The 26,438-nt window shown below is 44.4% G+C and overlaps 1 protein-coding gene across 22 annotated transcripts in view; it reads right to left on the bottom strand.

Annotated features, from left to right (window-relative positions):
- Window positions 1-864: 864 nt before the first annotated feature.
- The window catches only part of CAMK2G (calcium/calmodulin dependent protein kinase II gamma), a 122,358-nt gene continuing 96,784 nt past the window's right edge, over window positions 865-26,438 (bottom strand). For 3 of the 22 annotated variants that reach the window (XM_074874607.1, XM_074874612.1, XM_074874613.1), the window contains 10 exons: window positions 21,038-21,070; window positions 17,087-17,155; window positions 15,428-15,472; window positions 14,727-14,775; window positions 12,580-12,693; window positions 10,784-10,909; window positions 8,091-8,166; window positions 7,498-7,592; window positions 6,151-6,396; window positions 865-3,576 (listed from right to left, as the gene is read on the bottom strand). In XM_074874607.1, the coding sequence (XP_074730708.1) occupies window positions 6,164-6,396; window positions 7,498-7,592; window positions 8,091-8,166; window positions 10,784-10,909; window positions 12,580-12,693; window positions 14,727-14,775; window positions 15,428-15,472; window positions 17,087-17,155; window positions 21,038-21,070 (840 nt within the window). In that variant the 3' untranslated portion in view covers window positions 865-3,576; window positions 6,151-6,163. Of the gene's footprint in view, window positions 3,577-5,842; window positions 5,991-6,150; window positions 7,593-8,090; window positions 8,167-10,783; window positions 10,910-12,579; window positions 12,694-14,726; window positions 14,776-15,427; window positions 15,473-17,086; window positions 17,156-21,037; window positions 21,071-26,438 lie in introns of those variants that run through there. The other 19 variants (XR_012629653.1, XR_012629652.1, XM_074874610.1 and 16 more) reach the window with 19 other exon arrangements.

The following is a 26,438-nucleotide window of genomic DNA, read 5'->3' as shown; positions in this document are numbered from 1 at the left end:
GCTGCCACAAGGCCAGCAGCAGCAGCAGAAGAGGCAGAAAAGCAGACAAGCGTCTCGGGCTCACCGATGGCCGTGCTCCCGGCCCAGCTGGGAAGGGGGCTCAGCAGAAGGCAAGAGCATCACATGCTGCAGGCTCACCGTTGAGCCCACCGGCCCTTCAGAGAGCAGCCTGAACAGTACAAGGTGGGAAATAAAAGAAAAATGCCAAAACAGTGAAGGCCTGGGTGGAAGAAAGCCTACCCAAGCGAGAATAACTGAAACGCTAATAACAAGAGGCAGTATAGAAACAAAACAGGCTAAATCCACCTAACTTCTAACTTCTGCTAGGAAATCACACTTATGCGGCTAGACCAGACAAATTTGTACAGGTGAGTGGTTGATCTGTGCCTCCACAGGTGCATCCCATCTAGGACAGAGAATATACTAGCTCACAAATGAAAGAGCTGCCACCTAACTTGAGTTCAGCACGTTTACATCACTCAAACCTAATGGCAAGACAGCTTCTCCCACAAAGACTCTGAAATAGCCAAGAGGAAAACAAAGACCAAGAAAGGAAGTAACAGCATAGTCTTGCCAAGGGTTAGGCTATCAGGAACAGAAGCAACGTTTCCGTATTATCCCATGGTCTGTCAGGGAAATGCCATAAAGTTCATTTTAACAGGTTCTTTTGTGCCTTTGTTTTTACTAATGCTAGTATTTTTTTCATTTTAGGTATGGTACCACTTTTTTCCTTTTTAAACCTACTTTCAAATTACATGATCTACTGACACACACACAAAAAAGCTTTGCGGATTGATTCTTATCTCAGAAATGCCAATTCCGCATTGTCCCATGGTTTAAGAGAAAAATGTGACACTCAAAAACTTTGCACTGTTTAAATGTTATTTTATTAAATATCTTCAGTTCAAGGTTTCATTGTAACAAAGCTATGAAGGTTCTACCAACATTCAGACCAAACAAACAAACACTAGCTAACTTTAATTATTTCTATATCATGCAAAAATTCTGCATCAAATGCCTTCCATTTCCTGTTTAAAATGTGATATTTATAATATATATTATATAGATGCTTATATTAGCCCCATAAGAGAACATTAAGAATGCTAAAGGTGTACAGCTGTGTTTGATAATGGCCATACCAAGCTAAGGTTCTCATTAACTTAAAAGGAAACAAAACAAACAAAAAAACCCAAAAGAGAGTTTTTGTCTCCAAGACTGTGCAAAACCAAAAAGCCCAACAGTTCTGTTCTTTTAAATTTTTTTTTGAAAGATGCAGGTACTTAATACAGAGGGTTTTCTTTTTAATTATTAATAATAATCAGGTAAAGAGACAAGGAAGATCAGACCTAAAGAAGGCATGCATAATGTTTTGTATTTATCTTTTTTAAATGGCATAATTGTAATCTCCTGTTTGCTCTCTCTTTGTGGCTTTAAAAAAAATCTGAATAAAATACCAAGACTTTTCACTTTTTCCACTTCACTCACTGACTTAGTGCTGTCTTAAAAATGTTTCGAAATAATAAAATCTAGTGTTTGCCCCCCATACCCTCCCATACTCCTCCCTGGGATGGTGGAGGGAGGAAAAAAAAGGGTATTTGCTCAGACAAACCTGGGAAGTGTGGATGGTCTTTTTCTTCATCAGGAGTTGGCTGATCTAATACTGGTGTGGGATAGCACCTCTCTAACAAAGGGAGCAGAGAGCTATCTGTTGCAAAGCAACAGCTCCACTTTGTGCAACAGCTTTTATTTTCTACATTCTGTTAAATAAGGATTAAAATTCCAAATTGGCTTTCTTCTCTTCTGTAGTCTGTAAAAAGGTTGCCTCACACTTAGTATGCTGTCAATGCAATCACTTAACTCCCTTGAAAGATCTGAAAAATTATTAGGGGTAGACAGAAATTCAGGTAAAAGCCCATCCCTACTTCTGCAAGTGATGCCTTCCCTTGGTCAAGACAAATCCTGCCAGGTCCACCAGAAAGACTACTTTCTTCTTGGGGCTAGGCTCCCTCCTTGGTAAGGTCAACAAAACACTTCCACATTCCCCACCCAGTGAATAAAGGAAATGGACTCTTTTTGCAGCAAAGAAAAGAAAGAAAGATGAATTGGCCCAAAGGACAAACATCAGATCACATGTGCTAATTCCCTTTCCCCTCTACTTCATGAGGTATCCTCTAACACCCAGAGGCAACATAGGGGGGTGGCCTGGAGTCCTTCGGCTACAGTTTTTGAGGTTCTGATCTGATAGTTTTCTGTGTTACAACTTCACTGTAAAAAATAGAAAAATTACCCAAATAAACACTAGGAAACATGACACTTACAAACATCAGATGGGTTAGTGGTGGGGAAAAGCACCTGGCTGGGGCTGCTGGCTCCCACTGCTACTTTACTCGGAGACCAAACAAATCAAACAGGAGGCCAGGTAACCCCTTTAATTCTATGGGTGCATATATTTCAGTATAAAAAACACACGCTATTTATGCCTCATATAGGAGTGTATGTGCAAGTTTTCATGAAGAACATAACACTAAGTTTTTTGTCTGCTTCCTAAGGAACACGTGTTCTGCAGCACTGTGGATCCCAACTATGCTACTAGAAAGGAAAAAAAATAGAAAATCCCATACATGTACCTTCTTCTTCTAAAATCTCTGCTCTTAATGCAATGCTTTTTTTGTTTTGTTAAATTAAATAAGCTGGCTTCAAACCTTCATGTTTGGCCAGGTAGTGGCTGTTTCTAAAACCAGTATCTCTGAAGAGCAAGCTTCTATATTTAAGTTATATTCACTTAAACCCATTTTTTAAATCCCTACTTCCACCTTTAGTTTTAAATCAACATCCCATTTTGTTTGGTTGTTTTTTTTTTTTTTCTTTAAAAAAAAAAAAAAGTCTGTTTTGGGATCCAGCAGCCGAGCAACCGGCTTTCCATAGCGTTCTTGCTGTGCAGGAATTGAAGAAGAAACAGGCTGAAGTCAGTCTGCCAGGCAACAGGAAGAGAAGCACCTCCTCTCTCTTGAACCCCAGTCTTCACACTGGCTCCTCTGGGGTCTCCTCACCACCTCTCACCGATTGAAGTTGCAGCACAGCCTGAATGCGATGTTAACTTCCACCATAGCTTTGTGGAGCACAGTTCAGCCATCCGCTGCTCAAGCCGCCTCCTTTTTTGCTCTCCCACTCTCTTTCTCTCTCCTTCACTTTTGCTTTCCCCCTCACTTCATTTCTGAAAGGTGTTCCAGCTGCTGCCATTTTCTTAGCCCAGGGGGAGGGGGCATGTTGGATAATCTGTCATTTACTTAGCATTATTCCTGTTTTTTTTATTTTATACAAACAACATGTCTTTTTTAGATTTAAAAACACCTTCGTACAGCAGAAACAGACACGATGGATCCATGGAAAACAACAGAAAGGCAGCGCCCGGAGCATCAGATGCATGCAGGGTTTCGTGCATTTGGCTGCTGCCTGTTTGTAATTTGTATTTATTTTTTTAACGTCAAGACGGACATGACCGTTGCTGTCACTCAGGCACTCCAGAGCTGCTTGCTAGGAAGATATTGCCCTCCAGCTGAGTATCTCCACAAGTTGCTGCAGTCAGGAAGGTGTAGTGTCCACCCAGAAAGGAGAGAACAGGATGGAAGATGGAAGAAAATAAAGCCAAACATTAGCTGTACACAATTAATAAAACATTTTCTACGGGCTAATTATTTGGTGCAGACAGAAACCCTTCCTAATGCAACACAGGCTCATGAGGAGAGCCTTGAAGACAAGAGGCACACACTTTCGCTTCCAGGTGACTGAGTGTGCCAATGAAAACAAACTACTTCCTAAAATGAATTACTCCCTTGATTGGAGCAGACCTGGGCCCACTATCTAACAGTGACATACCAGAAGTTGAAGTTTCCCAAGGGATGATCAAAGGCTCTGGTCCTAAGGAACAGTTTCTGCCTCACTTCTCATGGGCTTTTACCTTGAACTGAAAGATTCAGTTTTTTAAGTCTTTAATAATTTTGTCTCTGAATGTTCTTAATATTTAAACAAATGTATGAGCTTTTCTGCAGTTTTACAAAGTTGTATCCCTAGTGACTGCTTTTAGTAAAGGCTCCTCCTGGCTAATCTTCTTGGGTCAAACTATTGGATTTATTTTGATGAGTTTTAAGTTTGGATTTTTTTCATGTTTGTTTAGAATTGTCCTGCCATGGAAGTCTAGTCAAAATCTTCTTTCTACCAGTTCTTAGTCTGCAAGTCTTTATCACAAACTCTCTTATTAAAGTCTTCTCCCTTTTCCTCTCTTCTTACATGGAAGTTCTCTGACTAACCTCAAACTTCCTTTACAGCTGCAGTTTTTAAGATGACTTACTCAAAACTGAATTCTGCCTTCCAGGTGAGAACCACTGACTTCTATTTAAGCATTCTTAGTCACCTCATTCCTTCTTCATCCTTGCCATTCACTGCACATGGGCCAACACTGCTCCAAAAGTGTTCAGTGTGTTCAGCTGGGGGCTGCCCACACTGACCCCACTCGTAATTGCACACAGATACTCCTCCTTCAGAATCCAGAAATGCATGCAAATATTTCAACTTCAATTTAGTTTACAGGTTTTTTAAAATATTGTTCTAACTAACATTTTGTGGTTTGGAAATGGCTTCTGCTCTGCAGTTTTTTCAGAAACATACTCTTTTGGAGGAGATGCAACATTTCAGCAACCAAGTCAAGGAAACATACCTCTTCTGTAGCAGCGAAGACTCTCCATTCCTAAGTTTCCTCAGAACTCCTAGGCATAGTCACTGAGCTATACTGATCTTTAATTTAATAATTGCTTTTGCATCTTTTTTGAACTAAATCCAGGAAGAAGTCTCCCTCAACATCTCTATGATGAAAACTGATGCAAGTAAGTTATTCTTTTGTTCCCCTGCAAAGGCTTTATCCTTCTCACTTCCTTACTCCCTGGAAACTCAGCTGATTGTCCAGCTTTCTTGAAAGCTTCCCTGCTTCTGGTGCCCCCAACTGGCTTTTGCTTTTCAAATTCCATTTGTGACCTCTACAATTTGCTTGTGACAGTTCACATTCCTCTCCATTGCCTTCAGCAGGATTGAATCCCTCATTACACATAAGAATAAAAACTGCTCTTGGCTTAGTCCCAAGTAGTACACAAGACTAGGACTCAAGTAGTAACTATACTTGAGTGGTTCATCCTGAAATGACCACATTAGAAAAACCTGTCTTCCAGGTGTAGATGTTTTTTGTGTTTGCTCTTAAATAGAAAATCTTTAGTAAAAAGGTCCTAAGATTAGGAAACATAGATCCTCAAAATGAATGTAACATGTACTTCGGCATGAAATTAAATGAAAGACTTTGTACATCTCACTAAAAGAAACCAGTAAGGCAATAAACAAGAATGCCTAAATGCTGCAGAAGTAAGTGCATCTGCTGTCCTTCAGGAGCAGGCAACAATTGTTTCTTCCTATCAGATTTTATATTCAAAGTTTCCTCCAATGCTGAATTGTGGCAAGCTAATTGGGGGATATTTTAAATCCTCTGATATTAATATTTGTTTAGATCTTTTTTTCCCCACTAAGTTATCTCATTTACACTTAATAGCTTCTGCTAATCAAAAAATCAGTAAAATTTATATGAATAAATCTTTACTCTTATGACGTAGAAATTGTTCTGTATAGATTTTACAATATCCTCTCTAGAATATGACATTCTCATCAAAAAAGTTCTCTGAAATCTCCGCCAGCATGTAAAGGTAGATCCCTGACAGCTGGTAACAGCAAACCTGTGCACAGCATGAGATACTCTTCCTCTCTGCTCTGGATTAGCACTTTGTCTGAGCACAGAGCTGAGTACCTGGGAAGAAGCACTGCTGCTACAAGGGTAGTCATGCTCAGGAACAACTGTCTGGCACATGACTTCAGTTTGTCAGGAGAGGCAGATAATCCTAGTGAGTCCCGAGAAGGTGATGCATCACTTGCACACAAGTCCTGCTGAGTCTGAGCTTAGAGAAAGGAACATCAGCTGATCAGCAGAAGTTTTTAGCCTACAGACAACTAAAAATGGTTCTCTCACAGCCAGCTAAACAGCCTTGAACACTGATTTCCCCACATACAGCAGCCTTAGCTGTGTGTATGATATACTCCTTCCCCGATAGTCCATACCCGTATTTGATCCTCACTGGAGAGGTGCTGCAGGAGCTCCAGAGCAGTGGTAGTGGACATTCAGCCACTTGCCATCTCGGCGGTGCCAGACACGTGTCTCTTCAGACTGCGTGGTGCGGGGCCGGCCTTGGCCATCGATGTACTGTGTCAGGCGGATGTATGCGATGCAGGCAGCATCTTCACCAATGACATGGACATGGGGGTTCAGGATGGTGGTGTGTATTGGCTTGCTGTTCTTCGACAGTACTGGCAGAACATGCAAAACCATCAGCTTCATTTCACTACTAAGAAGGAACAGCCCCTGCATCCTCCAACCTCGTTTTGTATTCTACTCACCTTCCACTGGATTCTGGGATACAATGAAAATCGCTCCTGCAATTTTCCAGGCAAAATCCAAGCAATTCTTTCCCCATCACCCATTCTTCTCCTTAAGAACTGCACACTTATTGCCTAGAATTCCCTGGCCCCTTTCTTCCCACTTTTGCAAAGCATACTCGCCACTTTTTAAACATCAGTGCTGCTGCTTCTTCAGTCATAGGAAAAGATCTTTTAATCACAGAATATTGTTGCAAAGGAGTCAATCAGGTGATCTTTAAGCTAGGCCTGCATTAAATATGAACAAGCCTGAGAAGTCTAAAAATCACTCCAGAACAGGCTTTTGAGAGAGACAAAGTCTGCATACTTAGAGCACTAGGAATTGCCTATACTAAGGACCTTGATCTAACCCCCAAAATAAAACAAATTGAACAGCTCAGGATTTAAATTTCAATTATCTCATCCTGTGGAGACATCCAGGAAGAGAGGCAAATCCAGTAGTATAAATGATAGCATTTCTCTCAACTCTTTTTCCTGCCCCAAGTTGACAAGGTGACCCTTGTATCCATGTAACAAGTTCATTAGTTGTTAGAGATCTGAAACTGTCCAGGGAAAACTCAAAGCAAAGGTGTGACTGATTTGTTCATGACTATGTCTGACCATTTGGTATGTCTATCCCAAACATACATGTTGTTTCCATCAAAATATACTAATTTTTTCCATTTCCGTATCAGTACGAAATCTGGTGTGCCTCAAACTTTTAAAGCTCCTGCAGTCCACGCTTACAAAATATTTGCACCAGGCAAATTGTACACATACAGTGAAATGATCTGCGGGTTAGAATTGAAATTGTTGCTGAAAAAGGCTTTTGAGAGAAATCATGCTGGCTCTTACTAATGCATCATAACCCATGCACAATCAAGTTCTTGCTGGTTCTGATAGCCAGTAAAAACAAGGGAAATTCTCCCCCAAAAAAGGCGTAAAGGAAGATTAGAGAGAAAGCTGTTGGTGTTACCAGATCTACCCACTCACAGTTCTCAAAGTAAAACTTATGGAAATCCATTCCTTCAACCAGGTTCCCCAGTGCTTCAGGTTCAAATGAGGTCAAGCCAGGATCACAGATTTTTCTGCAAAGAAAAGTACCACAGCCTTACAGCGTGCATTTGAGCCCAAGGGCTATTTAACACAATGAAGCACTGGTACGTCATTTGACTCACACCCAGTGTCCACCTAACTATTGCCATACTCCAAGGAGTAAATTCCTGGAGGACTCGGTCCTACTGCAACAACACGGAGTTGGTGATAGTTGGCATTTCACATAAAACAAGCCTCTAGGTTTCTGGCTTTTCTTTTATTCTCTTTCTGCCCATCTCACTGCCTTCCCCGCTACTTTTCTTACAATGCCAGGACACTCTCCTTTTGTCGCTCCCATTTCTGTTTGATACCTGACTTCTTGATGCTCATTTAGAGAGCTCTACCATATCCCTAGCCCTAATTGATGGGAGGTTAAAAAGCACAAAACTTTTTACCATCCTGGACTGCATGGCAACTGCTCATACCCAGGAGCCAGAACATCATTTTCACACGAAGTGATAAACAACCTGTCAGAAGACATCTGTACTTACGTATAAGCCTCAAAGTCTCCATTGTTGATGGCTTCTATCAGCTGCTCTGTTATCTTAATGATCTCTTGCTTACGCACTGCAAACAAGAAGAAAGAGCAATTTAACTGTGCATAAGACTTCAGTGGGAATATGGGGCTAGTGGGTGCTTCCTACAAGCAATTTGCAGAGCACCGTTAGTCTAGATCTCATAGGATGCTGCTCCCTGCATTCTGGAGATATGCAGTAATGACAGCCATCCACATGAGAGTAGAGGGGCAGTGGTATGAAAGGGGAATGGTGATCCCATAATGCAGGGAGAAAGAAAATAAAGAGGTCATATTCAATTTTTAATTCTAGAAAGGTCTAAGGCACCAGAGGTGTCTCCTGAATAAGAGCCTGAGGTGCTTCTGGGGAGTCTGACCAATGAATGTCAGTGAACCTGCCAATGTGAAGCACTTCTCTGGCAGCTTAAGATGTGGAAACCCTTCACCACAGTAGTCATACACAAATGGCCACCACACAGATCAAGCCAATTGGAAAAAAAGTCTCCCAACAACTTGCCTATCACCATCACCAATACCTCAGCTATTATGAATGCTGCAAACAAGCAACTGGGACATGTAGGGATGACTTCCGCAAGCTAGAAAGACAACCGCAGCAGGATGGATGGGTTGGATGAACAGGTCCTAGCTACACACTAGTGCACACACCGTTCGTCAGGCAGTTAGCTTCTGCCAGTTCCTACAGCACAATTATTTTCAGCACTCTGACAGCACTGCCTTTAGCCCAAGCCAGCACACTGGACTTCAAGATGAATGAAGATGGGGCTAGCTGTCTACTGTTATTTGGTCCCTCTCTGGCCAGCACCTCTGCACTCTCTTCTCTTGTTTCCCACAGCCGACTGCCCAGGCCCCATCCCCTCTGAGGTGTTCTATCACCCATGTTCATCTCAAGAGTTCTTAACACTTGCAGTTTGGGTTGGCTCTGTTAAATAACACAATTCTAGTTCTATGACTATATGTGCACCATATATATGCCTGAGCCTATATGCTTACCCTCACATCTCTTCAGCCTTCCCCACAATTTCCCTGTAGGTAGAATATCCTGCACATTATACAAACATTTAGGAGGCGCTCTAGCATTATCTTCAATGTTACCAAATAATTTACAATTCGTACCACCAGAAGTGAAATTTATCTGCCCTTAGGCATCTAAAATGGAACCAATCACCTGACTGGTCCTCCTCTAGGCCCTGAAAGAAGTCGGTACTTCAGAAGTCTCACCTGAGGCATCTCAGATGCCTATCATTAGGGGGATGGCATTTAAATCCAACCTACCATCTTTAGCTGTCCAAATCGGGAAAGGTGAATTCTACTCTAAATGCCAGAAGATGCTAGTCTGAACTGCTCTCCCCTGTAACTTCCATCCACATGTGCATCTCAACACACCACTGATAAGCGCAGCTGAAGAGCAACAAGATGATAATCTCACTGGGTCTGAAAGATGTGTGCACCCATTCTGGAAATCAGTTAAGAGAATTATACTACCCAGCCAGCCACAGAAACATCTCAGATAGGGGACAACTGGCTCATAATAGTAAGGGAGCTGGTTTTGCCACTCAGGCTGTATGCATTTCCACATGTCGAAAGATGTATACAGGGAATGGATCAAAACGACACAGTGGGCTATGCCTATTATGAAAAATGGCTTCACAAGCAAGTCATCTGGAATTGCTTCTGCATGAAGCAGGGCTACTTGTTGGACCTCCCTCCTATGAGGAGCACACACCAGTGCGTGCAATGTCCAGAAGATGGAGTTCATGGGAAAGGCTCCATTTGGGATGAGTGAGGAAATCTGCAGACAACAGCCACTGTGTGCTGACTCATCTCAAGATTTGCACCCCCTTCCCAAGTGTCACTATGCAGCAGCATCGCCCCTAACCTTCAACACAGGTCCATTCCATCAGACTGGGCTCGTCTTCTTGCTTTTACTACATGTCCCAAGCTACAACCAGCACACAGGAGGTGAGCCATTCTTCCTGAAGGACAGAGCACCTCGGGATGTCACGGCGGAAGGCATTCGCGCCTGCCGCTCCTGATGAATCCACGGGGCCTCCTAACACACGCTGCACAGAGGCACGAAGGGGGGGCAAGCATGCACCAGCACGGGTGGACAAGTGTGACTCACGGCTCTGCTCCTGTCCTTCTCGAGTAACGCAGGAGGCAGCCCCGCTGCCGCCGCCTGCCAGCAGGGCTGCAGAGGGGCACCCAGCACACGGGCACCCAGCACAGCGGCACCCGCAGCACCTGTGGCGGAGGGCACTTCCAACACCGGCCAGAGTTTACAACCGGTCGGTCTCTCAGAGCCGGGGGCCGGGTTTGGGGCACCCCCGCCCCCCACCCCCCTACACCGCCCGCGGCCCCGCGGCTCCCCCCGGCGGCGGCCGCCGCTGCCTGCAGCCCCAGGGCGCGGCGGGCGGGAGCGGCGCCGGCAGCCGGCGGGAGCGGGGGAGCCGGGGGGGGGCTGCCCTCGGCCGTGCCGCCCGCCGGCACCAACCCGCGTCGGCGGTCAGCTCGGAGGGGCGCTCCGTCCCTTCTCGGACGGACGGGGGGTGAGGGACACAGAGGTGGAGAGAGGAAAGGGGGTGGCTTTACATCTACGGTAACTAGTACTAGTTGTACTACTCCACTACTGCTACCCAGCTGCTAACTTACACGGTGCAGGGTTAAGTACAAAGGGAACTACTGGAGTTAGCAAAGGCTCCGACCGAGCACGCTCTAACTCCAATGTCTGCCCTGGGCTGTCCCAGGCAAGAAGCTTCTCTTCACAAGACTGTGTAGCTGCAAAACAAATGTAAGCATTAAAATAATAAACAAAAAACAGAAAGCAAAATAAAAACCAACAAAGAAGTACAAACACACACAGCCCCAACCCCGGTCAGCACACAGAGACAGCCACATCCCAGCAACCTCTACCCACTCTCCTGCCTCTGTCACACATCAGCTGGGCCGGACGCTGCCCAGAGGGGACCACCCCAGCACCGGCACAGGAGACCCCTCAGAGCACAACAGGAATCGCACCAGTGCTGCTAGAGGTAGTCTGAGGGTGACCCAAAACACTGGTCGGGGCAGTGACAGAGCAGCACGAGGGCAAGTACGAGATATGGGTGACAGGGAAAGGGAAAGTAGGGTACCCAAATCACTGCAAATCTCAACTCGGAGGGGAGCAGGGTGGGAGAATACTGCCCCACTTGGCAGAGAAGTGATTTGGCACTCCTCAGTGTACCAGGCAGGGCCTTGCTATGAGGAAGGAGTTAATAAGAAAGCAGTGATGGACAGTTCACAGCAAAAAGGACTTCAGAAGAGATCATTTCCCTTCCGTTCTGGCTGGGCAAAACACTTTTCACATTGCACCTCACAAACCAGCACTTTGACATCCTTAGAGCTACTTCAAAAGTAAGTAACAGAGGCTCCGACTGCTGCATCGTATGAGACTCTGGTGCTGTGTGCAGGAAACCAGGGAAGGAAGACAGGAGACGGAAGAGGGCATGCCTGTTTCTTTCTTTCCAGACTGACCTGAACAGAATCAAATACTCCAGACATTCCCAGCTCACATTAAGGACCCCTCCATTATAGGTTTTAAGTCAGGCAGCTAGTACAGTATGTCTGTGTGGGGGAAAGGCTGGGAATCCCATCTAGATTTTTCTCCAACCTACTAGCTTTTCTCATATCCATTTTCAGAGTTTTTCAGCCACAGGATCCTCTATGGATGCAGCCAGTTCAGGAGAGATCAGGCAGACGGTACCATAACTGTCAGACTAATCATGGTACCAGCTAACTGAGCTAGCAAGACAGACATGCAAGGTAAAGCTCACAACAGAGAAATGCCCCTCAGAGACAACATTATCCAAGGATTTTCACTCAAGAGCACCTGACAATGGAATCAGAAATGCTATGGGGTCTTGCAGCAGCCACACACTCCCTTCCAAAGCATCCTTGAAGCAGTCTGTAAAAACTCGGGTTTTGTTCCTTTTGTACTTCCCAAGCACCATCCATGTCTCGGGTGCTCAGGAGTTCTTGACAAGCGAGATAGAATTTAGCCTCGTGCATCCCCTTCATAAGCAGACCTGCACCACTGACCCCATTTACCACAAGGACAACTAAGAGATGCAGTGACTTGCCCGAGGAAACCCCGAAAGACAGTGTCTCTGCAAAGAACTCCACGTCTCGCCCAGATGAAAGCAAGGGAATGAAATTAGCTAGGATGAGGTTCTGTTGTTGTGGGTTTTTTTTTTCAAAAAGGGAAGGAAAGGTTTGAAAATTTTCAGTGTGCAAAGGAAGGTATTTTGCAGGAAGGGAGATGATTTCTTTTCATTCCAGAGTACTCAACATGAAAATCAACATTCTGGAAGGAAGTTGAGGAAAGGAAAAACCTTGGGGAAGGAGAAAGGGGGAAGGTGGAGGGAGGGGTGGGAAAAAGATGCCGTGAAGCACTGCACCCCTGGACTTACTGGCTGAGAAACAGAGAGAAAGCTGGGACTGCATGGACTCAGTCTGTGTTTTGCTCTCACTGTGCCTCCGTCCTTCAAGCACTGAGCTGCCGTCCCCGGTGGAGAGAGGGGGAGCTAGCATGGCAGGGAATTAAAACACAAACACAAACAAAACACGCAAGTTCAGTAAATAAAAAAAGAGAAAGGAAATAGGAGAACATTAAAGAAACCACAATGCTGGGCACAAAACATGCAGGAGTATCCTCCAGGGCAAAGCCAAGTAGACAGCTCTACAACATGGACCTGCTGTGCAATTTAGAATGACACGGGGGGCAGGGGGGGGCGCTGCCTTTAGCCCCACCACAATGGAAACAACATATCCTTGAGGCAACTGTCACTGATGGATCAAGATGATGTCTCCTACACCAGAGCAGAACAGATCTGCGTAACCTGCTGTCTGTTGAAAATAAGAAGTCGGCAGAGGAGTCATGGCTATGCAGACTGCCGAGAACTCCAACACCCCCAAACCTTTTGGTCTATTTAGTTTTGCTTGAGTGCTTGCTTAGCTTAAAACATGGAAGGGCAGGAGCTGAAAAGGAACACTGGTGAACACTGCTACACTTAAAACTGAAGCACTAAAATTACCAGAGCTGGCCATAGCACAAACCATTACTGTGCAAGCTCCTTCCCTCCCAACCACCATTCAAATGGTCCCTTCTATTAAAATCTTAACAAAATTTTCTAACCTCTGCCAAAAAAAAATACCTCAGTTTTGATCTGCAGCAATGTAGCCCTATACAATTCTTCATCGATTTAACCCTGGCCAGCTGTCGTCCTTCTGTTTCAGTTCTAGCCTTCCTCTCCTCACAGCATTCGTATTCCTGTCTTACAGGACGCATTGGCTCAACTGGTTCAAGCCTGGGACCTCTCCTGAACAAAAGCTGCCAAAGGAGACAAGGTTCTGGACAAATATCTGTTCTGGAAGGATACCCAGCAGAGATTAGATATATCAATTTCTTTACCACACTACCAAAACCATTCAGTTCCCTTCCCTCAAAGCTGGATTCTTAAACCACGCATTACTCTTTGGCAAAAAGATGGGAGTTAGAATACTGTCCTGGAATAAGGTCAGGTCATATCTGAAACAATCTGTATTGCAGAGCTCATTCACTCACTGGCATGTGTTTCTGCTCCCTGTGACTCCTCAGAAGAGGAGGCAGCAGCCTGTGATAAGCCACAGGAAAATCATCAGGAATTAGCCCAGCTGACAGAGGTGACATTGCTGCTACACCACACGGTCAGCACTGATTTTACCCTGGATATGTAACTCAGATTGACTACAGGGAGAATGAGAATACCTCTGCCTCAAAATGCAACTATTAACACATTTGCCTCAGAATGCAAACTGCATTCACCCATCCCAAACCTCCTCATTCAGGAAAATGTCTGCTCATTCTTCTTTAGGGAGGTCAGGAAAAGGACAGCTGCTGAAACAACATAAGCAGATATGGGACTCGGAGCTCCTTCATTTAAAGAGTTTTACAAGCACAGAATATTTATGGTATGGTCACTGAAAGGTGTGAAATCTCTTCTCAGCCTTTTCCTCTACTGATATCTCAGTTAAGAACATGAAAAATCACTTCCATTCACAGATGACAGGCTGAGAATGATCTTCATCTTAGAAACAAAAATAGACCCAAAGAGGAAAAAAAAATAGAGAGGGACGTGTTTGCATGTCACTAAAGAGATTCCCAGAAGGGGTGAGAAGGGAGACTGAGCAGTAACAGTGAGGTTTCAACTGTCTGTAACCTAACCTACAGGGAAACACAAAAACACAACCAGACTCCAAACCTCAAGGGACTAGTAGGGATTTTCCACACCTAGAAATGGACTGGAGATGAACAGATTATGATATCTGCATGAAAAGAATTCCAACTCTGAGACAAAACCAAATTATCTCAGGGCAAACAGTGTTTATATACCACAGAGGCCAAGTCAGCTGGTTCCCCAATGCATGGTCCCACTGTGACAGGAATGACAGCGTCATGGCGAATTTATGAACTGAGTCAGACACAGAAATCTGGGAAGCTAGTTCAAGGCAATGATCGGATCTCCAGGATCCCCTGCCTGCACTCAACTGTATTAGAAATTACAGGAAAAACACCTACCTTTCAGATCCTCATCTTCAGTCGTGGTGTTACAGCTCTCTGTGGAACCCTGCACAGCAGAACAGAGCATTACCAGGCATCATCAGTTGGGAGCATGAGTAAATAGTCTGATTTTTTGTGAAGAAAGATGAGGAAAAGCGCAAAACACATTGGCAGGGATGGCAAGGAGAGTATGATACAAGGAAGACTTGGATGGAAGCAGGCTACCTATTAAGCAAAACTTAGCATCTCTGCTCAGCTTTTGCATGTTCAAGCCATCCACCCAGAAGTTTCACAAGGACAGAAGTTACCAAACTCTGTCAAATGAGATCAAATAGGAGTTGCTTCTGTCTGGAAAAAGAATAGCCACAAAAAGCTGAAGAAGGGCTCCTAGGCTTTCTCAGAGGAACAGGTCTCCACTTCCAGAAGATTAAAAAAAGTGCGTAAGTGCCTGTATCTTCTCTTCCACCCCACATACGAAAGAGAGTGGCGATTACACACCACAGTAGCAAAGAGATGATAGAATCTGAATGCCTGTCCCTATTCAGCCTCTTCCAGAGATCCACAGCCATACAACACAACCCTCCCAGTCTACTGCCAGCAGTATTCAGGAGCGTGCTACAAACTAGACGTCGCAAAGGCAGAAACTGAAGTAAGACACACGAATACAAGGACGACAAGAGAGAAGTGGAAGTTTCTCTGGCAACACTCCCATCCCTTACCTTTATGCCATCTGTAGCATTATGGACAACAGTTGTTTGAGGCTCCTAGGAAAGGATGGAAGAATCATTAAACTCCAGTTCCAAAGCATTCTCTCATTTCTTTTCACTCCCCAGCAAGTGGAGAAAAGGTGACTGACACAAAAAAAAATAAATCAAACCACAAACTCCAAACAGCACACGTGTGCTTGCGTGCGTGCGCACACACTTCCTGCACCGAAGGTTTCCTGAAGAGAGAGGCTGCACTAAAAGCTACAGTCACAAAGAGACAAAGCCCCCAGCTTCCCTGCAATTGCCCTTAATTCCCAATTTGCCTCCAGTGAACCAGGCTGGCACAAACACCAGATGGCAAGTGAGCAGCCAGCCTGCACCCTCTGCAGCCGTTTGTGAAGTAATGAGCCCTCAGCAGCGTCCTCGCTGGAAAATGCTTCAGAGGAGGAAGAGGGGGAGGAAAGGATAATACTGGGCTGGGGCCTTTGTCTCCCAGTTTTTTGGAAAGTTTTCTGTGTGTTTTACCCTAAAAAAGGGACATTCATAATTTCCATAATAAAAAGGGGATAAGCCAGACCACCTCAATGCCTCTCAGAGGAGTTGCTAAGGGAACTGAGCTGTGAAAAAAGGCACATTTTTCTTAAAGTCTCTAAAATGAGATCCAATTTCAATAATAACAAAAATAATTAATAATTTAGAAAGGCTCCCTCAGTATCAAAACCATCATGAACAAAGCCAGTGAAGGGAAAGCAGAAAATTATGAAGTGTCCCAAGAACCCTTCACCCCACAACAAACAACAAAAACATCAAATCCCACCCTCTCACCCCCCAAAAAATGCCAAATCCAACTCTCCACAGACACACAACAAAGAGCAGCTACCAAGCCTATGGGTGCTAACTAGCTGCTGCACTCATCCCTTCATTACCGGGACAAGAGTTCAGATCCTGCACCATCTCCTCCCAGTGCTGTCACTCCTGCAGGGTGGCTGAGCAAGGGCACCAGGGACTGTGACAGTGCAGTGATGGACACTCACCCATCTGCCTCTGTCACCCACTGCACTGCTGCCTGGTCTTCCAAGCATACTGAGGCACACCACACTGAGCTGTGCCGTTAAACGGACTAGGCACAGGGCACCCTATGAAGCCCGCTGCACACAGCCCAAACAGAAAATGCTAGCCCAGTAAGTCAGCAAGCTGCAGAGGATCAACCACACAACTGAGCAGGCCAAATGGGCTATCAAAGGATTCGTCTAAAAACCATTTGCCTGCTCTTTCTTCTGTGGTCTCCTGAAGTTCATCTTCCATTTCCTAAGTGTTGGAGAGTGGATGGAGCTTGCCACTCTCTTCTTCCAAACCAGCCTCCCAAAAGCCAGCAGGAACAGTTGAACGGGACACACAGAACTATACAGGGATGGCACACAGGGAAGTCCAGGCAAGCTGCAATCCCCACATCCAACCACAGCTCTGCTCAGCACCCCCACCCCGAAGCCCGTGAGGCTGTGATCAGGCCCCACAGCAGCACAGGGACACAGACAGAACAAAGCCAAAACACAAGCTGAAACAGAGCAGCACAGGCAGCACTCGGGATGGGGGGGAAGGAGAGAAGGGGAGAGTACAGAATCAAAATTAAACCAAACAGGAAAAAAAAAAAACAGTGGTTGGGGAAGATACCATGGACGTCTGCACTGGGGGTGTTTCTTTTGCAGTGCTTACTATACTGGTTTTGTTGTTGCTCTGTGGCTGAGACAGAAAAACATGGTTTTAGTTCCCCTGCTGGGCAGCAGAGGCAGCAAGAAAATGACAGTATTGCTTCAACCCCAACCATCTCCTCAGACCCTCCCCTCCCCATAGGCTTAATCACCAAGAAGTGGGAGGAAGGAGTGCTGCCCGCTGTGCTGGACATCATCCTTCCCTCAGAGGCAACAGATGTTTTAAGAGATGTACCAAAACCCAAATGTGCATGGACTGCTAGAGCTATAAGGAAGGAAAACAGAAGGGAAAGGCAGTAGTCAAAGGGATGGGGAGAATCCTGAAATGAGCACCAACAAAAGTATTTGGTGAATAAGAGTGAGAGATGGCAGAAGTCCCAAAAGAAAGAGACTACAGAAGTGAGAGACACACAATAGTCATGGTGCAGTCTCAAACAGGGGACAAATGGGAGTCATGTCTGAGGAGTCCCAAAGCGTGCAGGAACAGTCCTAGGTATGTGATGATGCTGAGGGTCCCAGGGAATCTACTGATGCAAGAAAAAGTGTGGTCAGCCCTAGAAAAGGTAGAGAAAAGGAGAGGTATAGTGATGTTGTGTCCCTGCTGTGACCTGAATAGAGACTTCAGGATCAAAATATGGAAAGGGATGAGTGTGGGACACAAGGAAAAGGCCATGTCATTCCTCAAGTAGCAAGTCCTCTGCATGGTGCCCAGTAGTTTTTCATCTTTCCCCTCTTCAGTCTCTCTTGTAGCTGTGGTAGAATAATAAAATCTCCATTTCCTGCATTCACACAGCACAACAGTGAGGCAGTCACCAGCTTACTGCAAAGAAACATCCCGAGTCATGTATGTCAGTTACATCAGGAATGAGCAAAGTCTATGTCTGTAGGAAGTCAAACCTGTGTCCACTAGTATATAGTTCCTAGCCCACAAATCCAATCAGTTGTTGGAGAATTAGGCCCACAGTTACACTGCCGTGTAACCCCCACACCAGGTATACAGCTCTCTTGCTGCCAGACACCTGCGACAATGTCAAAATCAGCACTGCAGGAGTTTCACTGAAACTCCCTGGTTTACAAATCAAGGGTACTAGATAGGAGCTCAGAGCAGCGTGACCCTCATTGCGTCGGCTCTCTATCCCACCATTCTTGGGGAGTGCAAACTTGTACTGCAAAACATCAGATCCTTCTCATCACCCAGTAACCACCACAAAGAATGCAGAAGTCAAATGCTGAGCTGGAAAACATCTGCCAAAGGTTTAATTATGTCAACCAGAGACAGATCCTATGATGACTTCACACATGCCTACTAATATTTCAGTTTTTCTTCACAAGCAGAATGCCTTGGCTTAGCTATCCCTTTTGGAGAGGGAGAGAGGAGAAACAGAAGAGGAAGATGGGGCAGGTAGAGAGGGGAGGAAGTAGAAGAGAGAGGTAGGAATTAATTCTTTAAAAGTCCATTGGGGAAAAAAAAAAGCATATGACACACTCATCCCCAAAGCTAAGAAAGGAAAATTACTGTTTACTGCCTCTTCCTATACATCACCATGTTGTCCTAAAACTTTGGCCTTCCAATAGCTTTGTTTCCTGCATGTATTTCCACCCTGATGGCAAAAGAGATGACAGGCTGCTGTGGATGTAAGAGAGGCACAGATCAACCTGAAAAAATTAATCCCAAGCTATTTTGTGGTATAAGCACAACCAAACTTCTGGCAATGCCTGGGTCCACCCCTCCACACAGCACTGAGGTTCCCATACTTCTTCAGAAACAGTGATCCTCATGCAGAGAGATCTATCTTCCAAACCTCTTCCGGGTGAGAATAGCACAGCCCATTTTTCTTCCACTGAGATAAGAAGATAAAGTTAGCATAAAAGAAGCTATACAAAAATACTTCCAATTTTTGGAAGGCTTTATAAATAAGGCCAAATGGAAGGGAAAAAAAAAACATCCAGGAAGCCACTGTTCAGGGAAAAAATTGACAGCAGCTTGTTAGGTGTGGGATGTCACCTTAGAAAGTGCAAACCCATGCACACCCAAAGCACACTGTCTGCCCTCCAGGCTGCACTGAACACCCAGTTCAGCCATCATACTCTTCCCCAGACAGTGAACTGAAGATGACCAAGTATCATGTTTGCTAGTCCAGAATCACATAACATTTTACTCCAGGACAGAGCCCCAAGGAAATAAGAGGCAGAAGACTTAGCCTAAACATTCTTCATAGCTCTTTCTCAGATGGAGGTATCTGACATACTGAGTTTCCCACACACACTCATGTCTTGTGGCCACCTAAACAACGGCCCTTCCCTGGAAAAGACTGGTCGGCCCTTCCCAGAACCCCAGGTGGCACAGCCAGCTCTTACCCCTCCTTCCCCTCCTACTGCCAGCCAACATCATAGTCACTGGGCAGGCTACGATCCTTGGTAATTCACAGCAGCACAGTTCAAGTTAAGAGAGGTCAATTCACCTAAAAAGGTGCCAGGCCCTTCGTAAAATCTATGTAACACTATTAGTTTTGGCACAGCAGTTGGCAGCGCTTCCTGCACTAGACAAGAGACAGACAGGCACAAACAACACAGAGGGTGCAAGAGAAAGAAAAGAGACCAGTGATCATATCGCTAGGGTCACACATTTCCAGCCAGCTAAAAGAAAATAAGTACCAACACATGGGCCACCTTCACTGCTTCCTTTTTTTCTGAGGCTGACACATGGTTTACGTATCCCAGCTGCTTTAAAACAACATGCAGGGGGAATTTAAGTATTGCTGGTAGTGGGCAGGAAAGAAGGGAAAGAAAGGCAAAATGAACTCCTGCCCTGGAGTTTCATAAAGGCAGGGCTGGTGAAAAATAAGTCCCCCACATCAGATTTTCCATGCAGTACTTTCAGAGTATTTTTTTGCATTTACCTAGTTTTAAGCTGTCATTGAAGGAGGAAGAGGAGAAATATCTTCCAGAAAGTAATGTAGAAACAAATTATTCTGCTTTCTCAGTACTATAACATTCCTGTTCTTACCTGCAATATGGGATAAATATTTTCTATTCTTTTTTTTGTGTAAAGGAGATCATGCAATAACTAATTTTTGTACTTTAGTTACTGTTCATACCTCAGTGTCAGAGACAAAGGCATCATCTAATGGGCTGTGTATGACTCCTTACAATATGGTACTGGCCAATTTTCTCTTTGCTCCCTTGAGAGTGGATTCGACTACTTTTCTGACAAATTCTATGGATGTCAAACATCTGGATGGATGAAAAAAGGAAATGAACAGGACAGGGGAGGCAGTTACTGGGTGTTTGGTCATGCTAGGATACATAAACGAGATCAGGACAAAAGGAAGTTTTGGATTATAAAGGCTCTGACAAACCTTTTCAGTAAGTATGCTAAAAAAAGAAGTGACCGTCAGCTCTGAGCTGCCCGGCGGTGCTGTGCCCACACATTTCATCTGAACAGAGAGGCCCCATCAGTCTCTGTCACATTTGGAGCGACTCCCAGTTTGTTCTACACTGCAGGGCTCCCACCAAGGATGACGGCACCAACACCAGGCAAAGCACCTGCTCCTCTTTTTGGCACCTCTGCAACAGAATGACAAAGCCCCATGTCCAGGCAAGGCACACACCTGCTCTGCTGAGCCCAGGAGAACCACTGCCTTTTTTCATTTCACACTCAGAGCAGGCAAGGTCAAACTGCATTGCCAGCAGTTGATTTTCTGCACAAAATGGGAACTGTAAGACTGGCTGGGAGCCAGACAATCACAGGGCCCTTTTAGTGAGGACATGGACCTTTCAGTGCACAATGATCCCCCCCTGCCACCGCCCCCCTGCACAGACATGCTATGTAGGGTGATGAGCACAAGCCGAGCGTGCATGGCATGAGAATGGCGGACGCACGAATCGCAGGCAGCTTACGGGAGGTGCTCACCATCAAATGCACACTGGAGCTCGACTTCCTTTTCTGGACACACCATTGAGAGAGGGAAAGAGAAGGGAAGAGAGGAGATGAGAAGAAAAGCACAGAAACTATTCACACATTAGTGTGCCGGCAAGAGCCCCCCTGCCAATATTGCTCCCCTAGGGGCAGGTATAAGCAGCAGCAGAAATGCACAGACACGCGAGAAGGTGCAGAAGGAAGTCATCATTAAAGAACATGACTACACACCAGGGGAAAGGGCAGGGTTGAAGACCCCCATCCACTCAAACATCAAGGTCAGAACATAGGTGCCCCACACACTGATATAAGGAGAGGAGAAGAGAGAGGAATATATATGCACAAGATTTGGGATGCAAGGTGCTCTCCCACCTCAGAAAACTGTGCAGCTTCCCCAGACGCTCTGAAGAGGTAGGCAGAAACCCTCCATATGTTCACATTTGGAGGAAGCAGAGCTGTGTTTCAACTAGAATTGGAGGGTAGGGAAGAAGGCACAACAGGAAGGGTATCCCAAAGGGCTAAAGAAAGAAGAGGGAACTTTTGTTCATAGCATGGGGAGGAGAAAGGCTCTCTCACACAGAAATTGAGGCTGACTGGAGAGGCAAGGTGCACCCATGCTCAGACGTAGAGGAAAGGCAAGACAGACAAAGAGGCACTCAACAGCCAGAACACCTTGTGCTCTTAGATACTGGGAGGAGAACACACAGAGAGCAATGCTCAAACACTACTCAACCTTCTTGGACTCTACTCTCGTTCAAAGGCATCTTCAGTCATCTTCAAAGACACCTTCACACCAAACTGCACTCTCCAGTAACCCAGACTCAGCATACATTTCTCTACTCTTTCACTACACTCTTAGGGTAATCCTGTCCAAACTGAGCCTGGCAGGTCTTTCAGCATTACAATGCTACCCTTCCTCCTGCTGTCTCCACATACATTTTCCATCTGCCCTTGGTACTATCTAGGTTATTCCTCTGCTGCTTACTACAGAGTCTAGCTCACAGACTAGTGTAGGATGGCACGTCTCAGCCAAAAAACACAATGGTGTGGGCTCAGCTATGTAGCTTTGGACTTCTGCACACTACCACAGCCCACCTCTGGAGCAGCCCTTTGAACTCAGTATAAGCCATGGAGTTGTACCTCCCCATTTCACACACTTACTGAGCCTCCACAGATGTCACCTTGAATACTGCCTTCGTCCCTGCTATCCTCACATCAGAGCTCAAGCATGCATACAGATTGGAATGTCTTTGAGAGCAGAAGTGCCCATGTTCACCTCATACCCAGAACCACATTTCTAATCACACCATACCGTCCAGAATCATGCAGCCACTGCACGAACAGACTCAAACTAGCAAAGCTTCTGCCTCATCTGATCTTTAATTCCAGTATGGACAGACTCGGAACACTGATCTGTTCAGCATTTGGCTCATGAATCTTCCACCACATGGAGGCACAACATAGGGCTTGCCATTACCTAGTTTACAAACTTGTGACTCCTCTCACCTTCTTTTAGGAAAATTTAGCTTCTCCACAGGCTTTTCCTCAAGCTAGAACTAAAATAGGATGTACTACCAGTGCACGAATACAATGGTTAGACCATCAACAACCCAGAGAAATCCTTGTACCCAGTCACAACAGGGAATTCTTAACTGGAAGTGAAAATTCACATCAGCTGAGAAACTGCCCCAAAACTTCAGTTTTTATTTTTAATGTATCCTGTAAGTTGCAGCAGACAAACAGAGGCTATATGGATACTGCAGGGAAACTTATCTCTAAGGAAGACAGTCTCATTTGAAGTTCATACAGATTTCCAATGACTTACAGAAACAAGAAAAAGGACAGAAAATGTAAAGAGACAAGCAAAAGGTTCAATATGAGGGTCAACCAAGCCATACAGAAAACAATCACCCTCCTATATTAGAGGCACAAGGAACACTGACACAAGAGGAAACAGAATCCTCTGCAGATCAGAATTTAATGAAAGTACAATCTAAATTTAAAACAGTGTTGGTCTATTAACATGGCATGATGTAGTGTAGAAATCCCAGAAAGCACACTATTACTGGCTACTATAATAACCGCGAGAAGAAAAGCTATCTAGGCAGTATGAAAAGGGTGGGAAGTGAGGTCTGTGTTAAGACCAGAGCATGAAAGTACTATTACAACTCAAGACAGGTTAGATAATGCCAACATGAGGCACTGGCAGTAAGTGCTTCAGCACTTATTAAGTCAAAACATACACAAGGAAATTACTAAAACCAGATCGGTCTCCCAATCCCCTCTGTAACAGCTGTATCAGACCCATAATACCACCTTCCCGAGGTGACTAGCTGAGTGAGCAGAAGTTTTTGTTCTTCTTGTAATGTGACTATAACTTAGCAAAGTAAATAAAATAACAGAAGTTTAGTTAGAGAGTTCTCTTTCCATAACACAGATACATCTCTAAGTATTTCTAGGCAGTGCAGAGACATCTCAGGGAATGCAAAAAATTGTTAAAGGCAGATAGCCTATGGTAAAGTACCTCACTGATCACTTTAAGGACTTCCCTACATCTGAGTGACAAAACATTCTCCCAAAGCAGCATGGACGTTTTCCTCTCAAACTCAGGGATGAATGTTTGTTAAAGTTCTATTTCTGTATTTGTGTGAAATTCAGGTGTTCATCTCAAAAGAGAGGCAGATTCTCTACAATGAGACTTAAGGAAGACACTTTAAGTAACAATAAACAGAAGTCAGCAGGTGACAGAAGTCCCTTCAGCATAGCAGCAACACTAGAAATGTCAAGTGTAAATCATTCCAAGCACCTGTAGAAAATGCAACACATACTAGAAGATGCTATAGGAAGTAGAATGAATCCAGGCAAGGTCCCATTCACAGTTCTGGGCATTTAACATGGATATCTTTTACAACAGCTTTTTGTGTTTCTGTCTTCTACATGCAGTTCTCCCACAGTTTGATACTGACAGTATATTTATGTTAAAATATGATGTTTGCTGCAACTCAGACTCCTATAGAGAACATAGTTGTTTCAGGATTTAAGGTAGGAAAAAAAAAGTTGAACTCAAAGATCAGTGAGAGGCAGCCTGAACTAGCAGATTTGAGGTCCTATTTCTACTTCTGCTTTAGTGCTTTTGTGTGATGCTGAGCAAATCATTTCATCTTTGTCAATCTATCTTTTCTCTTGCCCTTTGTCAGCTTGTCTATTTAAATTGTAAGCTAAGAGGCAGGGATTTTCTGCTTAGGCATTGCTACAGTGCTAAGAACACTGGACCTTTGATCTCGGTTGGAGTTTCTAGGCATTATAACAATGCAGTAAAAAAAGTGAATGCATCAAAGGTGGGTAGAATGTGTTATTGGATGTCAGCACTTAAACAGATCTGAAGCACTCCCCAAGCATCTTGCATAAAACAGTTTGGCATAAAACTGTGCTGTTCAGGTGAGCTTGGGTTCTCCTCATTTAGCTCCACCGTAACAATCTTTAAACAGTATGGCTTTAAGATCATGAAAAGTCCAGATACAGAAATAGGAGCATTAACTCCTGTTGGTCACTGCATGGATGTTACTTGACCCTTACAGATTTCCAGGCCCTTGCAGACTTCCTAAGGATTCCCTGTTGGTTCACTTTGCTACTGTGCCTTCTCTAAGGCATGTTTCACAAACTGCTTTCTCAGCATCCGTGCCAGCTTACAGAGGATCCTGCCTTCTCCTCATACTCTTTACTGGGCAAAGGGCAGGAAAAGCTGGTACCCACCAGGCATAAAATGTACACTTACCACAATATTCCTTACAAACAGCAGAACAAATGGAACTTGGTGCCTCTTTACAGTTATGTAAGATGAAGGGCAGGTTTTACATTAACCTTGTCACACCAAAAATCTGGATTTTTACTCTTTCAGCTGAGTTGTTCTTTCAACTATGCTATTCAGCTTTTACTGCGAAAGAAAACAGCGTGCATGCAGCAAAGAGCCAAGGTAGAAAATCAACAAATTTTGCAGAGCACTGCAAGTGAACGCTGTTAAAATCTGCATCCCATAGCATTCTCCACAAGTTACTATTTACATAGAGTGTTACCCGGGGCCTGAAAAACATTATTGATATAATTTTGTATCCCCCAATCACAAACCAAAGTGCTCAGGGAAAAAAAAAAAAAAAAGAGAAGAAGAAACTCACAAAGAGCTTAGAGAATTGATTTTAAAATACTTACAATTACATACTTAACTACAAATAGCACCTTGTGCATTAACAAATTCTGATTATAAAGATGGATCTGACAGGCCCCGCTAGAACAGGAAACACATGCATCCTCTCATACCAGTAGGAAGGGAAACTCCCCTTTGGGAAAAAGGGAACACAAGTGTTTGAAGGGCTGCCCAGAGACAAAAAAAAATAACAGTAGGACTGTAACACTAACTACATGGAGCCCAGACCCTGACAAGGTCAGAGAAAGGACATTCAGCATAAAGTGTCCTTAATCTTCACCCAGGTGTCTGCCCCAGCCCATTCCTTAACCCCTTCCTCACCTTGCAGTGGATGGCAAATCCAGATTACAGGCAGAAAGGGGAACAAGAAAGCAAGTAAGTTTGACATGAAACTATCTAAAGTAAATTTTAAAATGGCAGGTGCACAATGTTGCTCATAAATTTAGAATCTTAAAAAAAAATACCTGGGACCTACAGTGGTGGCCACAAGATACGTGGTACGTTACATGGCTCTGCAATTCGTCACCCAGTATCTTCTAGCCTCACTTTCTGGATTTGAAAGAAGAAAAGCATGTTCCTTGGGGATAAAACCTGGGCCTTCCTTGTTGTTACTCCACCAGCTTGGATCCAAATTCTGCCTGAAGAAAGTGAGTGCAGCACTACCAAAGGTTTGGTGAGCAGGGACAATTTAAGATTCAAGGCAGTTTAAATCATTCATTATTTAAGATAATGGAAAAGTTCTCAAGTGCCAAGCTGATGAAATATCTACCAATTAGCAGAATTAGTACTTGAAATAGAAGCAGCAGTGCAAAATGAAAACCAGGAATGCTTCAAATAGATTTTGGAAGGGAATTTGCTAGAGGAGAGGGTCATACACATGGACATTTATCAAAATAACCCCAGTTATTGGAATAATAAAAAGTTTCTTTCCTCTCCTCCCCTCCTGATTTAAGCTTCCCATCCTCACTCCCAAAATGGTCTGATGCTAGTAAAATGCACATATCCTTATTGTTTTAGTGCGTTAGGCTTCCTTCAGCAAAGGATTAAAGCCATTTCCCGTAGAAACAAAAATTGTGGTGTTGTTCTTATCAGCTCAACATGACTCACACTAGATGCTTGTATCACCACATATGACTAATACATCATTCCTCTCTCATTTATGCTAAATCAGCAACACGCTGCACCTTGCATCAG

The sequence above is a fragment of the Strix uralensis genome, chromosome 7 (assembly GCF_047716275.1).
Source record: "Strix uralensis isolate ZFMK-TIS-50842 chromosome 7, bStrUra1, whole genome shotgun sequence".
NCBI classification, from domain to species: Eukaryota; Metazoa; Chordata; class Aves; order Strigiformes; family Strigidae; genus Strix; species Strix uralensis.
This window is presented reverse-complemented; position numbering and strand designations above follow the sequence as displayed.